General features: G+C 45.1%; 1 protein-coding gene across 5 annotated transcripts in view; it reads right to left on the bottom strand.

Moving 5' to 3' along the window:
- Positions 1–970: 970 nt before the first annotated feature.
- Positions 971–14,659, bottom strand: part of MTR (5-methyltetrahydrofolate-homocysteine methyltransferase) — a 105,878-nt gene continuing 92,189 nt past the window's right edge. For 3 of the 5 annotated variants that reach the window (XM_003893718.5, XM_021931685.2, XM_021931693.2), the window contains 7 exons: positions 14,390–14,465; positions 11,438–11,593; positions 9,433–9,629; positions 5,860–6,060; positions 4,867–5,059; positions 3,287–3,399; positions 973–2,865 (listed from right to left, as the gene is read on the bottom strand). In XM_003893718.5, coding sequence (XP_003893767.3) covers positions 2,779–2,865; positions 3,287–3,399; positions 4,867–5,059; positions 5,860–6,060; positions 9,433–9,629; positions 11,438–11,593; positions 14,390–14,465 — 1,023 coding nt within the window. In that variant the 3' untranslated portion in view covers positions 973–2,778. Of the gene's footprint in view, positions 2,866–3,286; positions 3,400–4,866; positions 5,509–5,859; positions 6,061–9,432; positions 9,630–11,437; positions 11,594–14,389; positions 14,466–14,659 lie in introns of all 5 variants that reach the window. The other 2 variants (XR_002519114.2, XM_031659757.1) reach the window with 2 other exon arrangements.

Raw genomic sequence — 14,659 nt, 5'->3', positions numbered from 1 at the left:
TAAGAACATATTTAATATGTACAAAACTCTTATCTATTAGTTATAAAGCATAATATATTAATAGTATATAGTAAACACTCGTAAGTCTACCAGGAGAAACCAGAACAGCCGCATAACTTGACATCTACCTATGTGCTCCTGTCCCTTCCACTTCCTCCTTCCGTGGGTAATTACTATGCTCAATTTTGGTTTATCATTGTTACCTTTTTTTTTTTTTAATAGCATAGTTTTATTGTATATGTATGCTTAGACTACATATTCTTTGGTTTTGCTTGTTTTTGAGCTCAATAAAAATAGTACACCACATGTGGTCACTTTGAACTTGCTGCTTTTCCTCAATATTTTCTGAGATTCATTCTTATTGTTAGCTACAGCTGTAGTTCACTCATTTCCACTACTGAATAATATCCCGTAGGATGAATATATATATATATCTAATTATTCACCTGTTTTCCTGCAGAGAGACATACATTTCACTTTCTCCAGTTATGAACTATTATAAATACATTATATGAACATTCTTTTTTTTTTTTTTTTTTTTTTTTTTTTTGAGACGGAGTCTCGCTCTGTCGCCCAGGCTGGAGTGCAGTGGCCGGATCTCAACTCACTGCAAGCTCCGCCTCCCGGGTTTACGCCATTCTCCTTACCCATTCCTCCTAGGGGCCACATACAAGAGTTTGCTGGACGTACAGGTGGGAGTTGGAAGTAAGATCATAAGGTCTGCAAATGTTCAAGTCTGTGAGGGAAAATTGTTTTTTAAAGCAGTGGTGCCTGTTTACACATCCACAATGTTGTACAAGTCCCTACAGATCTAACACCTGGTATTGCCAGACCCAACTTTTGCAAATCTTATGGATATAAAATGGAATCTCATTGTGGTCCTAATTCGTACTTCCCTGACCACCAATGCTACAGAACATCTATTTATTTAAAAGCCCTATTTATTTCCTCTTGTGTAGTCTTATTTTTCTATTTTTTTTTTAAACAGGAATTCTCTATATTTGTGATTATGAATCCCGTGTCAGTTATTTGTATTATAAATGTCTTCTCAAGTTGTGGCTCATCTTCTCACTTCAAGTGTTTGCTTAATGTAAGTCTTTAGTTTTAACAGAATTCACTTAACCACCTTGTCATTCGTGATTACTACTTTATGTCTCAAGAGATTCTTTCCTGCCCTAAGGCTTTTTTCATCCAAACACTGACAATTTTTGCTTTCTGTATTAAAGCCCTTAACATATTTGGAACTTATCATTGGGTAAGGTGAGATAAATTAAAATTTCTTTTTTTCCCACATGAATAGCCATTGTTATGGGACTACTTAGAGAGTGATCCTTCCTGTCCCCACTGACCTGCCATGTCACCAGGTCATTTTGCAAAGGTCAACATATGCCTAGGCAAGTTTCTAGACCCTTATTTTGTTTCCCTGCTCATAACGCCTACCTCTGCACCACATGACACTGTCTTGACAATAAAACTTGGTATCACATAGGGTGCGTCTCCTCAATCTTTCCTTCATATGTAGAAGCGTTTGGTAATTTTAAGTCCTTTACTAATCCATATAAATTTAAACACCTGCTTGTTTCATTCAATAAAATCTGTTGGAATTTCCAATGAAAATGGTATTAAATCCATAGATCAATTTGGGGAGATCTGATACTTTTACAATCTTTAATATTCCTATTCATGAACAAAGATAGTTTCTCATTTGTTCCTCCCTTGCTTCTTCATCTTCATCCTTCAAATCTCAAATCAGGACTCCAACGCTACCTTCTCCTGAATATTTCCACCACCATCTTCAAGTAGGATGTGTATATTTTGCATGCAAATTTTTGAGATAACTGCAATCATCCAAGAAAAAGATGACATGAGTGAGTTTGAGGCTTGTTGCTTGAGTGGTGGCATCATTCTTCATTATTGAATACATTGAGAATTGGAGGGGAATAAGATTGTAAGAAATGAGTGATGTTATGCTGCCCACCTGTCCAACTATGCACAGGATATCAAGAGCCCAGCTGAGAACCTGCTCAATCCTGAAAACAATTAGAAGATGTTAACAATCCTTAACAGTAATTTTCTCTCATTTCCTTTTTGTTTCCTCACGGGCACAGAAATATGAAATTATGGGAGGATGAAAATGCCCAGAGAGCATGGCTGCTTGACCACACTGGGGCAAACGGCTTCAGTGTTTCTGACAAGCAAGCAGTGAGAGCATGCCTTTTGCCAAAGGCAGTTCTGCAACCATTTAATCCAGCCTTTAGAAAATGAGGTCTTCTGAAGAAAACAGAGCTATACCTTCCCCGTCAGAATCCACTGTTACAACCACTTAGATTAAAATGCCCCATTTCTCACAGTATCGTTTTGTCACAGGGTCACACTTCTCTATTCAACTCAGTTTCAGGCTTTTCTTCTAAGAGGAAAAAAAGAGGACTAAGTGGCCTCCTAGATTCCACTCTAAAAATAGAAAAAAGTAAGTTGACTTGCTTTGAAAGGCAGAAGACCTGTCTTCAGTCTGTCCCCATCTCAGAGGGACCAGGGAAACCACAGGAGCCCTGCTCACTGCTCTTCACGCAAGGTCCTGAAAACACAGCACCTGTTTTCCAGGCACTGTAGGAAGACCCTGCTCCTCTGCAAGGTTCCACTAAATAGTCTTCGAAAACCAGAAGCAGGGAAGTGTCAGCCAGATGCACACAGGATTTTTGTTGTTGTTATTTTTAAGGCACTCCAGGTTGCGTTTCCTTGAGGATCATCAAGAACAAAAAAGGCAAAAAAAAAAAAAAGTTAGTCTGTATCGTATCCCAAAATGGGTCCAAGCCATTTCTCAACCTCAGCCACAGACATGTTCTTCCTCAATGCATAATCCTCAACCTGCAAAAGATGAGAAGCATTTTATTAAACCAACGTGAAAGACTTTTGGAATAGAAGTTTCCATAAGATTTGCCGAAAAACATCAAGTACCTTCCATTTCTTGTCTTAATAGCAATCTACAGAGTTAAATGTAGATAGATATTTATTTACCAAGTTGCCTTATTCTCTGGGCAGAAAAACAACATGTAGTAAACATCTGATGCTTAGAAGCTGTGTGTGTGTGTGTGTGTGTGTGTGTGGTTTGCATGTAGAATTGGGGGCTACAATAGAAGTATTCTGCTGAAATCAAATTAAGACATTAACTGGAGTAAATTTCTTCATCCTTTTCCCTCACTTTATTCTCATTCACATTTAAAATGAAAGAGGTTCTAGAATTTCATTTGAACTAGGGAAGCCACATATAATGAAACAGCTAGCTTACCTGATCCCTGGAAATCTTCCCCACAGCAAAATATTTGGACTTCAAATTGGAGAAGTAGAGGCCTGAGACTGCTGAAGCAGGTGCCATTGCTAATGATTCTGTTAACCTAATGCCTAGAGAGAGCAACACGGGGAAAATGCTTATTGACTCAGTGTCTAGCACAGGGCCTGCAGCTGGCAGGCACTCAATGAACTCTTGTGGAACAAGTGAACCAAAGTGAACTCATGCCTTCTAGGTAGACACATGACACAGCATGAAAGCTGTGATCAGACAAGTCTAGCAAATTCCTGCCATGTGAAGAAACAAATTCGGGACATGCAGATCTCCTCTAACCCAGGGGGACAGGCCTAGGAACGACTCTATACTCCTACCTCCGGCCATCCCAGATCAGTTACAGGCACCCTGATTTGCTCCTAAGAATAGACCTTCTCAGGCAGGAACTCTACCCTCGGAGATGAGAACACCAGCTGAAGAGCCCTCTACGGGCTCTGTGTGGCCACTGGTACTAGGGATGACTGAGCACGCCAGTGAACAAGCAGCCCACAACATTGTGAGAAAGAAGAGACCGTTTTCCTTGGGATCTGAGAGCTCAAACAGACCCTCAAGGATATCTATTCGAAGCCACTCGTTTTATGGACAAGGAAATAGAGCAACATGAAGGATGAGTGCTTTGTCAGGGTTGCCCAGCTAGCTTATGGCAGAAACAGGACTCAAACTCAGATCTCATGGCTCCTAGAGTTAGTGTTGTTCCTGCTGAAGCAGATGCAGCACAGCTCATGGTTTCTCACTGAAATCTGGATGCCTTTATCAGCTTTGATGGCATGCTTTCTATTAATTCTGCTGAAAACTGTAAGCTTAGCCTGGGCCATCTCAACTACATCAACTCTGCAGTAATGACAGAACCAGCACATCAACGTGACAATGTGCAGCCACAGAACCACAAGCAATTCAGCTTGGGGCACAGGACGCTGAGGGCGTGTGTCGGTGTCTGGGCCGTTGTCTCAGAAGGACACATGCCAGCTTCTCATTTTCAGCTATTAGAATCAATCCACAGGCAAAACATAACAGAGAATTATGATTACAGATGAGTATAAATGTTAGTATCAGGGTAAAAGTAAAGAGAAGAGAGGGCTGAAGGGAAGGCTGGGCGCTCTGCAAGACCAGTGCCCAGGGACACTATCCATAAGCAATGGGACAAGAGCGTGAAGCACGTGAGGTTACTGAGAGACAAAGGGTCGGTCTCTAAGGGAAGGATTAAAGACATGACCATGCCTGTGACAGGTAACTGGGGCAGGAGAGGCACGGGATGGTATATGTAAGCTAAACTCCCATCTGTTGTAGGCCAAGAGGAAATAATTTAAACTGAAATTTCTAAAACTGATGATGTAAGAATACTAATCAGTAATACTGAAATAAAATGCCAGAATAAATAGTTACAAGTGAAAAAGGACAGCATAAGGGACAATGTGATGAGAAGCCCTTCCATTTTAAAAACATGTTTAACCCTTAGTGCCATTATGTTGATAAGACTCTATCTACTGAAGAAGGACAACAGGAACCCACGGCCTTCTGGCTCATACCCGTAGACTGCTCGATGTCCGCGAGTCTCCACATGGTGAGCTTCTCGGTGTGGTCGGGCTGGCTGGGGTAGCCGGGAGCCGGGCGGATGCCCTCGTACCGCAGCCTGCGCAGGTCTGCGACGTCCAGCTGCTCACTGCCACAGTAGGCCCACAGTTCTCGGCGAACCCTTTCATGGAGCTCTTCTGCAAAGGCCTTGGGACCCAGGGCACCAGGCATGCTTAGGCAGTGGTGGGGGCTCACGGCATCAGTGCAGCCTCCACCCCCTGAATCACAGCCATGAGGACAGCCTCCCTCATCTGGACCACAGCCAGGGGAAATTTGGCAAGAGGGAACAGGTTGGATTCTCTATTGGTTTGTACTTTCATTAGCTGCTCTGCAGCTCAATTTTGGCCTCAACCTGAGCTCTGAAGGACCATCCTTAATGACCTGAGGATTTTCTACCTTAAAACTTAACAATTTCCCCAAAGGTTAATCCAAAGCTCCACTGGCCAGAAAGAGCAGCTGGGACCATACAGCTGCTAGTTCCTCCACTGTTCACTGCAGGAGAAGGGAGAGGCTCCCCCCAGGGCCAAGGCTACCCCCATTTCATGCATAGGAAGATGAAGAATCTATAGATGACACCAGCATTACAATGAGGGGCTCTGAAATAAAAATTTGTTTTTAATTTTTTAGGGTACTGAGGAAAATGTCACATTACAACAAGCAGAGAGAGACAACAGAGATAAGGCAGAAGTAAAGGCTCTAAGAGCAACAGCCAACTATGGCACCATTCAAGGTTTTTCTTTGCCCCAAAGATAACGTACACAAGCAATCTGGGGATACATGATATTAAAATATGTGTAATGTTAAAGTCAGCAGCATCCAACTCAAGAAAAAAAAAAAAAAAAAAGACACTGGTTCTAAGGGCCGATCAGTTTTCAGGCACCCACCCCAGGCTCCCTACCCTTCCTGGCCTCTGTCCTCAGCCCCTTGGCACTATGCCCCTGCCTTACCTCTGCCAGCCGGTCCCCCAGCGCCTTGACCATGATGCTGCTGTAGTCGTCACCGTCATCCTCATAGGCCTTGCTCAGCTCTTCCACCCCAAAGCAGGCAACGGCAAACAGGCCCAGGTAGTCACGGATGCCAGAATGCAGAGGAGCAATGAAGTCTGAAAGGCAGTAGTATGGCTCCGTGCTGGCAGAGTCCTTCTCGGCCTTAAAACCAAGCAGTGTGCGGGGGCGCCATTAGCAAGAACGTGGCACCAGCATACCATGAGGAGCAATCAGGCAGCTTCAAATGAGAACAAGCTTCACAACACAATATATCCCCAGTACTTGGAATGGTGTCTGACACATAGTATTCAATAAATATTTGTAAGATAAACAAATGAAATGAGATTTTAAAAAATGTATGACATGACGTAACATAAACAGTCAAGACAGTAGCTCATTCGCTCATTCCCGCACGGACAAAACATTCACTGAATGCCTTCAGGCACTGTGCTGACGTCACGGTTTTTGTTGTTGTTTTTTTTTTTTTTTTTTTTTTTTTGAGACGGAGTCTCGCGCTGTGTCACCCAGGCTGGAGTGCAGTGGCGCGATCTCGGCTCACTGCAAGCTCCGCCTCCCAGGTTCAGGCCATTCTCCTGCCTCAGCCTCCGAGTAGCTGGGACTACAGGCGCCCGCCACCTCGCCCGGCTAGTTTTTTGTATTTTTAGTAGAGACGGGGTTTCACCATGTTAGCCAGGATGGTCTCGATCTCCTGACCTCGTGATCCGCCCGCCTCGGCCTCCCAAAGTGCTGGGATTACAGGCTTGAGCCACCGCGCCCGGCCGGTTTTTGTTTTTTAAGTTTGTCCCCAAGTGTTTTCAATTAAGTCCAGTAATATGTTTGAAAGAGATCCAATAAACAGAAGCACCTCCACTCTGCATCAACTGAAGCAGTTCAAACAACACACTGCTGGGGTCAGCAATGCCCAGGCCACGTGCTGGCTGACGTGTGGGGTGGAGTCGGGGGTCATTCAGGAGCTGGCTGAGGACACTAGGGCCGGCCAGGCACCAAACCAAGAATTCAGCAGGATTTGCTTCTGGATTCTCTCCACAGCCCTGGGGCCCATCCTCCCCCATTTTTCACCCTCAGCTGATAAGCATCTCTTCCCTGCAACTAAGGTAACAAATAAGGTCTTATACATATTTTAAAAATCAATAAATATTTGCTGAGAAGGTAAACAGCTTATAACTAATACTCATTCAGTGGTTACCCTATGCCTGTTCTTGGCGCTTTATATGAATTACTATTTAACCCCTTCAGCCACCTTGTGACATAAGTGATACCATCAGCTCCATTTTACAGACCAGAAATCAGGGGCACAGGAAGCTTGATCAACTGGCCCAAGGCCAGACAGTGCAAGGGCCAGGGGGCTGGTACCACAACCCATGCTCCTGCATATATGGTACTGCTTAGGACTGATCAATTAATGAGTGGCCAACCAGACACTTCACAGCTCGTTGCCCATGGTGGAAGCAAGTGCAGCTTCACTGACACAGGGCAGGAAATTGTTAAGTGCAGACGAGGAGGTGTTTGGTAATGGCACACAGGAATGTCACAGAGCTTAGGGACAGCTGTGCATGGGGAAGCCGTTTTCCATGTACACTTGGCCCATCAATTATTCTTTGCTAACAAAGGCCAGAGGGGGACCCAACGCTTCCCTGCACCACAGGAGAGACAGATCACAGAGCCCCATGGTACCTTAGAAGAGACAGCAATCAGAGCCTACTCAGAAGAGCAGACTCCCAGAGTAATAAGGCACTGCCGCCAGAATGTTCCAGAGTGCACTGGAGGAAAGCCCCCCCTGAGAAATCACTACCTGGGTAGGTAATGTATGTGCCTGGCCCAGTTCCCCTCTCCAGAGGCTATTAAAAAGGTGAACTCTGAGAATTCATTCTATTAAATGCCCTAATATGTCACAGATTGCCTGGACATGAATGGTACTGGAAGTAAAAAGAGATCACAGAGGACACAGGACTTGAAAGATGAAAGACTGGGCTGGAGCAGAGGTTTCTGAACACAGTTATGTCTGTAAAAGAAAAGCCACAGATTCCCTCGTAAGCGGGGGCTGGAACTTAACATTAGAACCCCCAAACCTTGTATTCTGTGGTGTCGGAGCCTGGGTGCATACAGTAAGGATTTACTGAGCCTGAGTGCATATGGTAAGGACATAGCTGTCCTTGTTTAACTCTTCATGGTACTGTTTAAGGCCCCAAATTTAAGAATCCCTTCAGCTGTTGTTATGGTCAAAATTTCTATGATTATGAATTATATTGTGGTTGGGATTAAAATGCGCCACTATCTTTTGTGTTTGCTTGTTTTTTAGAGACAGGGTCTTGCTCTGTTGCCCAGGTTGGAGTACAGTGGCATGATCACTGGACTCAAGTGATCCTCCTGCCTCATCCTCCCGAGTAGCTGGCTGAAGGAGTACAGGCACGCACTCCCCAATGCATGGCTCATTTTAAAATTTGTTTTGTAGAGGCAGGGTCTTGCCATCTTGCCTGGGCTGGTCTCACACTTCTGGGCTCAAGCAATGCTCCCACCTCGGCCTCTCAAAGTGCTGGGATTACAGGTGTGAGCCACTGTGTCCAGCCAACACTATTATTTTTGAATGACTGAAAATGGCAGTAAAACAGAAATAATAATTTACTGCAAATTATTAAAAATGTTAATGACTGGCGAATTCTGGCTCCAATTCTTGATTAAGACACTCTTTTTTACAGCAGCTAAAGGGACATGCATATGATATCTGCCTTTTCAAAGGTGGCGGGGATGAGAGAGAAGTTGCTGGAAGAGTCTGTTCTCACCACTCAAAAGAAAAGAAGTCAGCACAGTCAAAGAACAGCCCCTAGGGGTGTGTACAGGCTGGGCTCTCCCCTCTCTACTGGGGGACTCAGCACAATCTCTAGCAGCCTTCATCTTCTCCTCTGTGAAACAGAAACTTAATCTGCCTAACACGGCTGTATGGAAATTAAAAGGATGACCATCAAGCATCTTACTACGCACCTGGCACCTGCTGTACATTCTGCAAATGCTTGTTTCCACTCGTCTTCCCCTTTCAAGGGGAACCACCTGACAGTCTGTTTTAATAATATGCACAGATGTTAACCAATATTTTTGAACAAGTGAGTGTTCTCTTTCCTCAGAAGCTAAGAAGACTGAGATCCTGACGTGTGACTACCTGAGACAGTAGCAGTGGTCCTCGTCCATCCATGGAACACGACGTGAAATGCCTCACTCCTGCTGAGTGGCCCTGCCTCTGACACCCATGCCTCTGGCATCCATGCCTCTGACACCCATGCCTCTGACACCCATGCCTCTGTCACCCATGCCTCTGACACCCATGCCTCTGGCACCCATGCCTCTGGCACCCATGGTGGTGCCTTCGCTCCCCGGTCCTCACAGATGGCTTGGGCTTAGGCGTGTGACTGGTCATCTGGGAGGAGGTGAAGCAGACTCTCATTTATGCAAAGCTATTTTGTTTAGTGCTTAAACTCACAAGTGAAAGCAGCGTGCTGGCTGTCAGTACACCGCCCATACCTGTTGCCTTAACCCATAGAAGGTGGCTATGGGCTCTGCAGCCTGGGGCACGGCACTCTCTGTGTACAGGTGAATGTCGTCTTGGATACTCTGTGCTGGCCAGAACCCAATCACACCCCGGGCTTGCAGTTTCTTTTGATTAATCAGTGTGTTCAGCATATTTCGGGCATCATCGTAGACTTTTTTGGCCTCTTCACCTATTAGAAAAACATAATTAGAATCCACTTAAAGATGCCGAAAATAACCATCAAACAATGCTTCTTTTAAAAGCCATTACCCCTCCTCAGACACCTTCCCTCTTCAGGCTTCTCCATTTTCCTCAAATGCTTTCTGGTGTTTGCCATTGACCCAGCTTAAAGTGGAACAGCCAGGGTTTTGTGGTTCCTGCTGAGTGCAGCTCCCACAGTCTGCTTCTCCCAGTTCAAGCCACTGAAGTTTTCCATTGGACAAAAAGCAGAGAGCCAAAGCTGGGGCTCCCCAAAGCATTCTGTCAGAGGGGAAGAGAAAAAGCAGGCCAGATTCCTCACTCGCTGACGTTCCTCGTGCATGTACAGCTCCACTGACTTCACAGTGACCTCTGGGAGACATGACCCGTGCCTCATATTCTGTGGTGCTTTTAATCCCAACCACAATATAATTCATAACAATTGATATTTTGAACATAACAACATCTGAAGGGATTCTTATATTTGGGGCCTTAAACAGTACCATGAAGTGTTAAAAAAAGGACAGCTACATCCTTACCATATGCATTCAGCCTCAGTAAATTGTTACTGTATGCATCCAGGCTCAGACACCACGGAATACAAGGCACGGTGCATACAAGGCACAGGCCTTTCCCCTAGAGGTCACTGTGAAGTCAGTGGAATTGTATATGAACAGGGAACGTCAGTGGTAAGGGGTGAAGTATGGCCCAAACCCTCACACGTGCCTCCAGTGCTCCACCTGGCTGGCCTGCTCCCGGACCTGCAGTGCGAGCCAGGCTCCTAGGACACCCTCTTGGTTTCTGTTGTCTGTGAGACTGGGCCATCCTGCCCATGGTGAGAAGCCTGCCCTACGGCCCCTGGACAGCTCACCTGTGATGATTCAGGGGCAGGCAGCACATTGAGAAGCCCCTTGCCGACCATCACGTTCCTGGCTACCTGAGACCTCCTGAGTCTCAGCATCCTAACACCTACACCCAGGCCCACCCCCCATGGGAAACTTGGCAATAATTTGGTTTCTAGGCTCCTCTCAGCCCTAATCCCATGCTTCTGTGAGCCTACCCCACCCTGTTGCTCTGATCTGGCTACTACCTGATCCTTTGAATGGCTTTGCATTTGGATTCTGTGTCTCTGTTGGTGGATTTTGGGATGAGGCTAGAAGTGAGAAATGGGGGGTAGTAATTTATCACCTCACCTACTTCTCTAGTTTACACCCCAAATTCCCATTCCTTCCCCAATGCTCCAAGCACAATGGGCTCCTTGCAATTCCCCAAACAGGCACATGTGCCTATGCCTTCTCACACTGTCTCCTCTACCTGGAATGTCCTCTTCTTCAACACCATATCACATCCACAGTCCCAGCCACGGCAACTCCCACTGAATCCTCAAAAACAGTTCAAACACCACCTCGTCCAGTAAGCCTGCCCTGACCACCCAGTCTGAGCTCTGTCTCCTCTTGTGTCCACAGGAGCCCAGGCAGGGCCCATTACTATTGGCTGTGCCAGCTAGTCGGGTGCTAGACGGCAGGGATTTTGTTGTCTTCCATTTATCCCTAGTGCCCAACAAGTAACTGACGTCAATAAACATGTATTAAAAGAATAAAGTAGATACCAAATTTGGCTGATACAATAAGGACCAATCTAGCAGTTTGAAAACATTAAAAAGTTGGGCAGGTGAGCAATATGAAAGCAGCTGTAATCTGCACAATCCAAATCCGCTGCTCCTCACCGATTCCGGTCTTCAAAGTCACAATCCTACATCTTGAATATCAGAGGCAGAAAGGAAGGACATACTGCACTAACCTACTGTTTTGTCGTTAAATATCTTGGGGAAGCCTCGATTCGGGTACTTGCCCCGGAGCTGCCAGACATCAAAGAAAGGCTTCCAGTCAATGTAGTCCACCAGCTTCTGCAGGTCATAGTCTTCAAAGACCTGGGTCCCAATAAACGTGGGCTTCACTACAGGAGAGAAGTATGGTTGTCAATGCTGATGCTGGCACCCTGCCTGATGGAGGCCTCCCTGCCAGCTCCTCACTGCTCTGCCAACTCCCACGCTCTGCCTCCCTCCTGTCACCCGTAGGAGTTGTTTTACAAAGAGGGGAACTTTAAATTATCGTGGAGAAGGAGTAATTCTGCACTGAGTCTTAAATAAAACTATTCTTCACATGCAACTGACTACACCACCCTTGGAAACTGTTCCCTCAACCCTTGCATCCCCACGCCCCACCCAAGAAGGAAAGACAAGACGGGTTAATCCTCACTTATACAAATGAAGACAAGGTGAACGTGAAGAACACTCCAGAAAGACATGGAGAGTTTATGTAAAGTTTCAAAACCGGAAACAATTATCTAGATTGCCTACTGATACATATGCCCAGTCAAAATATAGGCAAATGAAGTCCCAAATTCAGGACTGCTGTGCTTTCTGCAGGGGAGGAAGGGACACATGTGGGACTTCCATACATATTCTTCAATACATAATCCTCCACTCTGCCAAGCACGTGTGTAGCACAGATGTATGAGCAAGGGAAAGCTGATTTATTACCTTGGAAATATAGATTCAATTAATATAACCTCTGTTCACTCTGTATTGTTTCATTTTTAAAAAATCAGATGGTAGGTTATGTCTTAAGCTGGCTAGTAGGTAAACATGGATGTTAATATATTGTTCTTCATACCTCCTGGTGAGTCTAAAATATATCATAATTTAAATAATGGTGAAGACTTCAGAGACAGATGGTGCTGCTGGGCTTTCTGGGGCAGGCAGAGCAGCACTGCCACCTGCCCTCCAGCCCATAGTGTGGTCTGCACCTCGGACTCCGGTCTGACATGGCAGGATCAGGCTGGAATATAAGGTGCTGGCCCCACTGCCATTATCTGAGCCTTCCTGTCTCTCTACTTTCTGATTTGTAACCAGGGATCGGAGAACTTCCTACTCTACTAATCTCAGGGGCTCTGGGAGAACACAGAAGCTTCTATTTTTCTCTCATTTGACTTCTTAATTCTGTCTGGAAATCTCTACCTTTTCATACTTGTTCACAGTAGCCTTTTCCCATTTGTTCCTCATCATCCTTCTACTACACAGGACATTCCCTTCTTTGGAAATATCCTATTATGTTGGTTTGTTGGCAATAAAGTCTTTATGGTCCCCTTAGTAGAGAAACTAAAAGGAATCTACAGATAGACCCTTGATTCAAGTGTCCTCTCACCTGGGAAGGCAGCGAGAACGTGCTGCCGCAGAGCCACTATGGACTCTCTCTTGACCAAGCTTGTCTTCCAGAGTTTAAGAAATGTTTGAGGTTTTACCATCAGGGCCTTAAAAGAAGACCCTCTTTTATCTCCTATCAACTTCCTGCAACTACCCTAAGACAGGCTGTCCTCAGATATATTTCAGAGGGCCAGGCCTCAAGGCCCCATGGCCCTCGGGCAGCAGGACGGGCCCTGCAGTAGCCCCATGCCAGAGGTTAAAGCGGCCACTAAAAAAGCATCCCAACTGCTGCCAGGTGCTATGGCCTTGGGAGCGTATTTCCAGCAAAATATGTTTTGGATGTTTGACTTGATCCAAACAGACTTGCCCTTGTGTTATTATTCCAATTTCACAGGGAAAGATACAGAGCAAATAATCGGAGCCTGAACTATATATAGCAATTTATAGTTTTTCAAAGGTTTTCAGAGAGTATTTTACCCTTACAACATTTCCAAAAAGTAACTCCTTTTTTCACACGGTAGAAACTGTCAAATGTGAAAGCAAGCTGCTCAAGGTCACTCTGTGAGTCAGAGCCAAGAGCCACATTGGGATGAGAACCCCGGCCTCCCGGCTCCCAATATGGCATTCTTTCCACCAAACCACGCTGAACTCAGCAGGGATGAAATTAGAACCAAGCACACCTACATTTCCAATTTAATCCGCTCAACTCTGCCAAGCATGTGTAGAACACAGATGTCGTGAGCAATGAAAGCTGATTTGAGGCATTACCTTGGAAATATGGATTCAATTAATATAACCCCTGCTCACTCTGTCTTGGTTTTGCATTTGTGTCTCACGCCTCTCTGCGCCTGTCAAAACATCTTACATGTTTTATTCCCTTGTGAACACCTATATGAGGCAAGAAAGGTGGCTAGAAATTGAAAAAAGGAAGAAACCAAATAAAAGAAATAAAAAGAGAGTGAAAAATCCAGAGAGAGGACAAGAGAGAAAGCAAGAAACAGAGGATCCTGCTTTGCTGCAGCGTTTTAAAGATGTGTGAATGCAAAGGCGTTTCCCATTTTAGGCACTTCACATCTGCCCTTGGGCCTGTGAGAGACCCAGGCCACCTCGGGTGACAGTACCACCAGGCAGGTTTCCACAGAACTTCCTTCAAGGAGACAGAGACAAACTCAAGCACAGCACAGAGGAAAGAGCATGGCTTTAAAAGACAGACCAGAGACAGATTCCTAGTAACCTTTCAAGTTTCCACCCAAAACTCAGTTTCTTCAAATTAAAATGTGGATAATTCCCACGTCCATTACGGAGTCGTCTGAAGGACTCAGAGAGCTGCTATGAGTCCATCTCAGGATGGTGTCTGGCACACAACACCTGCTCCATAAATGGCACCTATTCTCTTTCTTTCCGTTCTTCAGTCACTCATCAGCATTAGACACAGTTGAGAGTTGTTAGCTGCTGGTTTGATTTTGTAGCCAAGTAAATGCATATATCTCCTCAGCACATTGTCAGTTACCACACCCAGTCTTTCTCTAGTCCACAGGCAAACAGACCTGGGTGAGGTTCAGACAGCCAATCCATTTGGAAACCACTTTTTCTGGCTTGACTTAAGGGTAAGTATCTCCTCTCCTGTTAAAAAACAAAGAAAAATTAGTTAGAGACTGTTAGCTTTTCTACAGCTACCATGAAAACATGTCCAAGGCGGCCAGTATGTAAGCTTTGCAAAAAGGCAAAAGCTCTTGTTCATGAGAATCCTTACCCTAAAAAGCTCTTCCTTTTCTATCCAGTCGGTTTCACATTGGCACCAGAATAATAGAGAGTAA

The sequence above is a fragment of the Papio anubis genome, chromosome 1 (assembly GCF_008728515.1).
Source record: "Papio anubis isolate 15944 chromosome 1, Panubis1.0, whole genome shotgun sequence".
Lineage (NCBI taxonomy): Eukaryota > Metazoa > Chordata > Mammalia > Primates > Cercopithecidae > Papio > Papio anubis.
The sequence above is the reverse complement of the archived record's forward strand: the minus strand, read 5'-3'. Positions and strand labels throughout refer to the sequence as shown.